The 9,577-nt window shown below is 41.0% G+C and overlaps 1 protein-coding gene across 2 annotated transcripts; it reads left to right on the top strand.

Annotated features, from left to right (window-relative positions):
- Window positions 1-203: 203 nt before the first annotated feature.
- Window positions 204-8,625, top strand: LOC131468421 (proteasomal ubiquitin receptor ADRM1-like). Of its 2 annotated transcripts, XM_058642636.1 has the most exons (11): window positions 215-302; window positions 2,522-2,605; window positions 2,837-3,068; window positions 3,163-3,279; window positions 4,371-4,494; window positions 4,591-4,677; window positions 4,763-4,868; window positions 5,468-5,709; window positions 7,377-7,534; window positions 7,935-8,037; window positions 8,290-8,625. In XM_058642636.1, the coding sequence occupies exons 3-11, from the start codon at window positions 2,859-2,861 to the stop codon at window positions 8,391-8,393; spliced, it is 1,251 nt and encodes a 416-aa protein (XP_058498619.1). In that variant the 5' UTR covers window positions 215-302; window positions 2,522-2,605; window positions 2,837-2,858; the 3' UTR covers window positions 8,394-8,625. The 2 variants fall into 2 exon arrangements, with proteins under 2 accessions (XP_058498618.1, XP_058498619.1); XM_058642635.1 differs by lacking the exon at window positions 2,522-2,605 and having other exon boundaries at window positions 204-302.
- Window positions 8,626-9,577: the final 952 nt, after the last annotated feature.

The following is a 9,577-nucleotide window of genomic DNA, read 5'->3' as shown; positions in this document are numbered from 1 at the left end:
AAATTAATAATCAGTTTATTTCATATTACTATTGTTATTTCCGTATTATATTTGAATAATAATATAATATAATAATCATAGTTATTGTTATTGCTATTATTATAAGATAAACATACATGGATATAGTACAAAAATCAGGTGGTGTGTCTTCTCTACCAAACACGCGCAGCATTTAAAGGTCACATGATTGACACACGCGTCAGCCAATCAGAGTGAAGCACCGGCACCAGGCAGCCAATTACAATCAATCGTGGTGAATGAGTTTGACCGTCCTGCGGCTGAACGCTAATTCAGAGACAAATGTGAGTACAAACATGTTATTTTCTCGCATGTTCTGAGGTCGTTTGGTAAAACCAATGTACATGTTTAGTCCGTGTGTGTGAGAGAGACATATGTGAGTTTGTTCAGAGCTCAGTGGGCTGAGAACAGCAAAGAACAGCTGAGAACAGCAGAGTCATCTGCGTCTGTGACTGTGGCTCCTCCACTGGCTCTTTTAATGTGGGAACACTGGGACGAGACATTTACTCTATTTTAATCAGCTAAAATTCAGTATAAGAGTGTTTTCTGATCCCCGTGTGTCGGTAACAAGATAACATCTGCTTTAACTTGAATTAAAAATGTATACAAACACTCCTGTGCTTCACAAATCAATAAAAGGATTGTTCACAAATGGACGTGACACTAATGACACAGCAGGAATTATTGTTGTATTCATCTACAACAAGAGATGCTTTCATTTCTCTTCTATGTAGATTTGCTGTCCTACAAATACAATTTAATTACCATATGTTATTATTTATAAACCTCTCTCTGTCATAATTTAACCAGCAAATCTACATGTTGTATTAAAATAGCAGCACATTAACAGAAAAATGCCTCCAAGTGAAATGTAAATGGAGTGGAACTCATTGGTAACACTCTGTCCTGCTATTTCAACTTCAAAATGGCTGCTTTATTCAAGAGATGCTTGAGCATTACAGACATGTTACATACACATTTGACATATTATACATGTGTACATGTATGTATATGTAGCTGGATAATTGGCTTTACATTTAACAGTTGTATGTACAGTTTTATTATTTTTTATTCTTGGGTACAGTTTTCTTTATATTCTAATTTACTTTATTTTATTTACCTTTTATTTAAATTTAAAATTTTGATCTTGTTTTTAATTTCACCGACAATGTACCTCGTGCAATCGCGTGTGCCAACTAAACAAATCTTGACTAATCTGCGAATAGTAAAGATGAACTTTGACCAAAATGCCCCAATTATTATTACAATATTTGACAGATTGAAAAATCACAATTTTTCATCGGCACGGCAGCTCTAAACAAACTGGATAATCAAGACGTTGTATGCAAGAGACATTTCTGCCATTTCTTCAGCAAATCGTCTGACTGTCATTTGTTTTTTGTGCGAGTAAAAACGTACAGAGAAATATACAGAGGTTCTGGAATGTTATTGATTCATTTTATTTTAGTGAACATATTTCCTGTGTTTTTCTGGTTGTATGTTAATAACAAGACTGAAAAATAAATATGAATGGTCCATTAAAACTTTGCTAAAACAAGAATAGGTAGGTGGTAGTCTAAGACTTTCTTTAGCACAGTACTATATCTGCATAAACAGGGAAATAATAAGGATGAGAATGAAAGGCAACTTTGATCTGTATTAAATAACTTAGAACTGTGATTTCAGACTTCACAATGGGACTGGGGACTTCAGAAACCGTGGAGGGCAATATTGCAACACTTAGCCTGCCTGAACTTAGTGGAGGAAGTTCAAAGATCATGAGCTGCAGCATCATTACAATCAGGCCTATGATGTCAGTGTTCTGTGTAGAGAGTAGAGAAACACCTGGAATAAAGAACTTTTAACTGCATGGGCAGCATTACACCACTCAATGTACAGCCTGTCTAGAAATGAGTAGACCAAGAAGACGTAGTGTATAAAGTATTTTGGGGGCCATCACACACATCTCCATCCATTTACTGAAGGTGTAAACACTGATGGATCACTGATAAGGCAAACCACAGAACTACACACACACACACACAAAGGACAGCACTGAATCAGAGGTTAAACAGTTAAGTGACTACGAATATCATTTTGTGTTTTTGTCTTTTCCTTTTTAAATTACGTGTCTGAGCTCAGAGGCTCTTTGTTTATGAATGTCCTCAACCTTGGCAGAGTCACAGGATAATTACCAGGATTAAAATGTTAAGTTGTTTTTTGTCTACTGCTTTCTCAGCTGGTCTTTAGCTGTTGAGTGCCTTTGATAACTTTTAAAGCACGAGATTGACACAGACTGACCTGGAAATTGAGTATCGTATCAAAGAAATATGAGAGTAAAGAAACAATTCAATTTAAGATGAAAATTAAGTCTGAATTGTGTATTCAATTGTATCATGATACCTGGTTACAATTCATTTTGTATTGTGGTTCGGATTTATTTAGATTTTGCAAGTGTTGTAATTCAATCATATCAATAAATGGAATTTTTCTTCTATTTCAGCCAACTTGAACGATATATTTCTTGAGACAATAACCCACGACTTGCAGAAAACACTGCAAAACAGAACTTTAGATACTTTTAAAGGTAAACTGACAACTGCCACTTTTTTCTTCTTCAACAAGCTAGTAGAAATATCACGGTTCTACTAGAGAAAATTATATATTGGGATTCGATCTTTATCTCCACCCCTGCAGCACGAATAATCCACTTAAAATGTGATATTATCCAAATGAGATGTATTATTCTATCACTGTAAATATTATGTGTTTGTGTTAAGTATTAAACCTGGTGTCTTCCTCCTGTCTGTCCCTGCAGCTGTGTGTACCTCATCTTTATCATGGCCTCTGGAGCTTTGTTCCCCAGCATGGTGTCTGGGTCTCGCGGCTCGTCCAGCAAGTATCTGGTGGAGTTTCGGGCGGGTAAGATGACCATGAAGGGCAGCACGGTCACCCCCGACAAACGTAAAGGTCAGGTCTACATCCAGCAGACGGACGACTCCCTCATCCACTTCTGCTGGAAGGATCGGACGACTGGGAACGTGGATGATGTCAGTGACACTGTCTCCACAGTGAACTCGCTGATCTGCGTTTGACCTCTTTAATCTTAATAGCCACCTTTTTTTTTTTTTCTCCTTAATTTAGGACCTGATCATCTTCCCTGATGACTGCGAGTTCAAGCGTGTGAACCAGTGCACCACTGGACGAGTTTATGTGCTGAAGTTCAAAGCTGGTTCCAAAAGACTCTTCTTCTGGATGCAGGTAAGCAGCATTATCTGTATTCATTATATATTCACTGGCCACTGTGTTAAGTACATATGACATATAAAGTGTCAGGAGTGGCACCAACTGCTTCAAGGTCTGACATGTTGTGCATTCAGAGATGATCTTCTGCAAACCTTGGTTGTCACGGCTGGTTATCTGAGTTACTGCTGTTGCTGCCAGTCTGGTCATTCTCCTCTGACCTCTAGCATCAATAAGACATTTTCACTTGGAGAACTGCTGCTCACTGAGTATTTTCTCTTTTTCTGACCATTCTTTGTTAACTCTAGACATGATTGCGTGTGTGTGAAACTCCCAGTAAACCAGCAGGTTCTAAATCAGTGACTCAGACCATCAACCGTGCCATGTTTCCTCTCCATTTTGGTGCTCCGTTTGAACTTCAGCAGGTCGTCTTGACCACACACACAAGCCTAAATGCATCGATAGCTGCCATGTAATTAGACTGTTGGGTTAAGTAGTTGAGCTAATGAACCTGTGCAGGAAGTTACGACAAAGATGGAGCTCGTTAGAAGAAGAAGAAGAGAAATACAGTATGGTGTTTAACAATAGTATGTGAGTGTGTGTAGAGGCGGGAACATTTTTAACTTTTGTGTGCCAAACCAAAGTCATACAGTCAATTTAGACAATTTATGAACCATGAAGCGGTTAACAACACATTTGTGCTGAGTCATTTCAAAGACATAATTCTCCAACTGTGGAACAAATATTGTTCTCCCAAAAAGAAGAGATAAACAACACCAACATGACTCAGCTAAAATGCTTTTGCTGATTTTTATTTACTTATTTACAGTCTGTGCATAGTCAAGCATGCGATATATAGGATTTTGGGATTGTATCGTATTTACATTGTTATCTGTGTGATATCCGATCCAGACTGTATGTGACCGATACCAATTCCCATCCCTAATTTTCAATGAATATATAATATAGAAATATGAGAACAGTGAGTTTCTTCACATTCAACTACAAGATAAATGCTAAAGATATCAATGTTGGTACTGTATCAAACATTTGCAATTTCCCAGCGATAGATGCCTCACTCCATTTTCTGCTTTTTTCCCTGATCTTAGGAGCCAAAGAGTGACAAAGATGAGGAGTTCTGCCGCAAAGTGAACGAGTATCTGAACAACCCGCCGATGCCTGGTGCTCTCGGTAGCGGCAGCAGTGGAGGACACGATCTGTCTGCTCTGGGAGGTAACGCTGCTCATACTTAAACCCGGTCATAGTTAAAAAATATCACAAAATAAATTCTTACTCTGGGCTGTCACGTGTTCTGTTTTTCATGTAAAGGGGAGGGTGGTCTGCAAAGCCTTCTGGGTAACATGAGCCACAACCAGCTCATGCAGCTCATTGGACCAACTGGACTGGGCGGCATTGGTACGTAGAACTGTTGTGATATATTTGCTCTTAAGTGAAAACTATGTTGTTGGCTCACGTTTTCCTGCTCTCTGACCATCATCAGGTGGCCTCGGCACGCTGGCCGGTCCAGGCCTGGCCAACCTCCTGGGCAGCAGCAGCAGCAGCAGCAGTAGCAGCAGCATTCCTGCAGCCAGCAACTCTTCAACAAGGTCTCTCACGTTTAATCCAGTCAAATATAAATGTGTAACTGTAAATATTCACAGATAGTGGCTTTGCACCTCATGTTTTCACAGCCTGTTTGTTTTATATTATATTTCTCATCATCATTTCGAGGTATACGTCAAACATGGAAAACAGGACGCTGCTATGAAATATTTGCAAGGATATTTAATGTTTGTCGGTGGTTATTTAACGCAGAGAAAATGTAATGGTCTGATATTGTGGCCTCTTCTTGTCCTGTGATAATTCTCCACTGCTGCTGGAAAGCAGACACACTCTCACTTTAAATCACCGCCTGTTGCTGATATGTGAAAATTAACCAAATAGATTTGTGCTTGTAGAAATAAAACTGCATGAACACTTTTTGAACTTGTATAAAAGTGCAGTATCTATATTTTTTTTCTGTCAACCGCATCCCTGCAATGTTCTCAACTGGGATTGCAGTAAAGCTGAAGTTTGCTGTTATACACGTTTTACTTATATCAGCAATAATGTTTTACCTTTAAAAAAGTACTTCCAGCCTTTCTGCTCCGTGCTCACACAGCCTCAATCACCTCAGACACAATGGATCTGTCTTTTTCTTCCTCAGCCCGTCCACAGCCGTCACCCCCACCTCGACCTCTGCTGCCAGCCGCCTCGGCTCCTCCCAGGTGCCCACCACACCCATCACTCCCTCTGCCACCTCGGCAGCCTCACCCACAGCCACCACCCCCTCCACTCCTGCCGTGACGTCTCTGACAGCGGGGACACCAAACCCCACACAGCCCATCCAGCTGAGAGACCTGCAGAGCATCCTGGCCACCATGAACGTGCCGGCCAGCAGCCAAGGAGGTGAGCCCGGCTTCAGTCACACCGACAGCCATTTCTCCTCAGAGCTGATATAAAACAAAAAAATCTCAAATTAGCTCTCCAGGGAGAAATGCATAATGGGCATACTAATTAGCGCAATGTCAACTAATTACGCACCACATCATTAAACACAACCGTTTCTTTAATACGATGCGTAATGTTCACATAATAAATTGAGTTTATTGCAGAAGCGGGAAACCCACTGCAAACAATGCAAACTGTCACTGGTTAGATTTAGTTTTACAGTGTCACACTACATGAGGCAACACTGCGTCCACTCCGATGCTTCATTAACACAATTTATCACCATCGCTCTGCCTGCAGTGTGACATGGGGAAAACAACTAAAGCAGGTAGACGCTGAGAGAAAGTAGGAACGTTATTAACCCTTCTTTTAACCCTCATGTGTACTTGTCATTACCATAACTCCAAGACGATTTGTATTATCTAGAAAATTCAAAGCAGAGGGAAGCAGAGAAATAGAGCTTTGCGCGCATACAAGTGTACATTCTGCAGAACGACCGTCCAATCACAGACAAGACTCACCAGTGTGTCACGCGTTTGTGACGTCAGCTTCTCAGTACTGTAATTCCTGTTACTGTTATTCCTGGAATAACTGCCAGATATCGAAAGTGAAAGTTATCTTGGACATACGGGCAGAAGCACTCACTCATTGAAACATTTTTTACACACAATCCTACAGCCATAAAATCCAAATAAATCCAGACCTGAATGTCATGATGGTCATAAAAGAGGTTAAAGCTGTCATCATGTGACTGGTTCTGGTAAGACCTCATGGTGTTGAAGTGGGAAATATGTAAGATAAGATGTTCCATTATTGATCCTCCAGAGGGGAAACTCAGAAACTGAAGCTATCACAGCTAATTTGGGGGTGAGACTTAGAGGACAACACTCTCCTCCACTGCACTGCTACAGTGCAGGACGATGACGTTAATGCTCAGCACATGCATTCAGGCAGAAAGTCGCATGGATTCTGATAAAATGACCATTCTCACTTATGGTGCATGGCCACATATCAGGTATAGATCTGATCTAGGACCACATACTGAAGTGACACAAATCTGATTTGAAAACCAGTTTGAAAAACAATTGGATACGAGTCACACCACTAAGCTTAAACTAGAAGACAGGGAGTTTTTTTAACTATAGTCAAGTCAAGTCAAATTTTATTTATATAGCACATATACAAACGGCTGAGCCGCAACCAAAGTGCTTCACAGAAAGTGCTTAAGTGCTAAATACAAAAAGACTTAAAGAAAAGAAAAGAAAAGGGTTAAAGAACAAAGACTGATTTAGACAATTTAAAAAGTAACTAAGGGACACTTTCAGGCGCTTTAAAAAAAGACAAAAAATAAAAGAAAAGGGTTTAAAGACGAAGACTGAGTTAGACAATTTAAAAAGACACTAGTCAAAGGCAAGGGAAAAAAGGTGGGTCTTTAACTGGGATTTAAAAATATTTAAAGACTGGGCCGCCCGGATGTGTAGGGGGAGGGAGTTCCAGAGTCTGGGGGCTGCCACAGCGACGGCTCGGTCCCCCCTGGTTTTTAGCCTGGTCCTGGTTATAGGTTAAAAAGAAAGAATGCAGGATGTGTTTTTATTCAGACTAACCAGTGTTTGTTGGTTTTGTAGTGGACCTCGCCAGCGTCCTGACGCCTGAGATCATGGCTCCAATCCTGGCCAACCCCGAGGTGCAGCAGAGACTGATGCCCTACCTCCCCTCTGGAGAGTCGCTGCTTCAGAGCTCAGAGGAGCTGCACAACACACTCAGCTCACCTCAGTTCCAGCAGGTGACGTGTTCACACTCCTCTGTGATTTCCAAAGAGCACGTCACCCAGCATCAATTAAAAATAGGGGGGGGAGAGAACTGTAGCCTTACTTTCCATTTACCACATCACGCTAATATACGGTTAATAGTTTGTTCAACAGTAAGAATAAAGGTCAAACTGTTGTCTTTAGTTTCAGTGTGTTCATGTAATAAATCTAGAAATTACTTGTGGCTCTTATTTCCAATCACGTACAGATTTTTGACGTAAAGCCTGTTTCCGTCCTTGAGTGAATTTTAAAGATATCGTGTAAAGTGTGAGATACAGTTTTCTGCTCACAGCGAGGCCGTGTTGTGTTGGTATTTAACACTGTTGTGCTGTGGTAGATTTCCTTCCTCTCAGTATTTATTGTCTCTGTCTGCAGGCCATGAGCATGTTCAGCAGCGCTCTGGCGTCTGGGCAGTTAGGACCTTTAATGAACCAGTTTGGTTTGCCTGCAGAGGCCGTGGATGCTGCCAACAAAGGAGGTCAGTGTTTCACTCGCATCAAAAGACGCACTGTGCAACCGTTTTATTGCGAGAACATTAGATCTTTTTTCCCCCTCTTTTGTAATCTACAGTTACAAGATTTTAATTTACCAAGAGAAAAGGGAATGTTAACTGTGATGTGGCTGGCTCTTCCTTTGGATTTGTTTGAGAAAAATATCAAGTCTTATCCTTAGAGATTAGTTGATAGAGTAAATCACCAAGTCATGAATCTCTGGACTTTTGTCTCTGCAGATGTGGAGGCTTTTGCCAAAGCCATGGAGACGGAGACCAAGTCGGACCAGGACGGAGACTCCAAAGACAAGAAAGACGACGATGAAGACATGAGTTTGGACTGAACAACTGTGAACTGTTATTTAATGTATTTATTTAGCTGCTGCTTTTATTTTTACACAGTAAGAAATGTGGTTAACATTTAAAAAGTGTGAGGCTTCCTCTTAGCTGATGTGTTCATCCTGTTACAGTGTGTTGACTTAATATATATGCGTTTACGGAGTTTATCTAAATGAACAGATGGGTTTTCTGCCTGCATGTCCTAACAGAACAGTAAAGTGAAGAGAAACATGCTCATCTGTTGTGTTTATTTATATCCAGGTCTATAGTTAGCTGAATTAAGATCAGATTTAATGGGGCACTTTGTTGGTGTAGTGGTTAGCAGCCTTGCCTTTGCAGCAAGAAGACCCGGGTCAGAACAAGGCATGTGTGTGGGGTTTCTCCAGGTTCTCCAGTCCAAAAATATGCAGATTTGGCAAATTGGACACTCTAAATTGACCCCGAGTGTGAGATTGGATTTAAAGCCCACATAGACCGGAAGCTCCAATTAACGCTGCGTTTGTGTGTGTATCTGCGTCATTACCTACTTATGAAACCCTAAAGTTTCAGAACAAACAGTTCAGCCACTGCTGAGAAAATAGTGTTGTATTGTTTTCCTGGGCTCTGCGAAGCGGATCGACACTTCCTTAATTTGATGTCGTCATCAGAAATCCTCACCACTCCTCTCACCACCGTAGCGCCTCCTGGTGCGGCATTAGTCCGGGCACATCCGGTAGCGTACATTCAACCGCAGAAGAAGAAGAACTACTCTCGTTGTAGCTGCTGAGATGCAGAGCATCCACCGGGCCAGAGGGGGAGCTGTGTATCTGAGAGCTGGACTATCTATTATTTCATTTCCGGGTGCCTGGCCAATCACAGGACAGTGGGAAAGCTCTCGTTGGCTGGCCAATCACAACACAGTCCACATTCTGGGGGTGTGGTTTTAGTCTGAAACAGCGCAGCTGACGAGAGTGTCAGTGAGGAGATATTTTGATCGGCTCGTTTGCAGCAACTAGGAGGTTTATAACCGTGAAAACAAGTTAATATATGTAAGTAGACCTCCATAACTAACATATATGTGTGATACAAACATTCTATGTCACCTTTAAGATCTTGTACTGACCTGAAGAGATGGAAACTGCTGCATTAACATTATAAACAAACAAGACTCAAACTCTGGTGTCTTTTCAGTTTCTGAAAATATATTTGA

This window comes from Solea solea, chromosome 11 (genome assembly GCF_958295425.1).
Source record: "Solea solea chromosome 11, fSolSol10.1, whole genome shotgun sequence".
Lineage (NCBI taxonomy): Eukaryota > Metazoa > Chordata > Actinopteri > Pleuronectiformes > Soleidae > Solea > Solea solea.
Note: the sequence above shows the minus strand (reverse complement) of the source record. Positions and strands in the feature narration are given on the sequence as shown.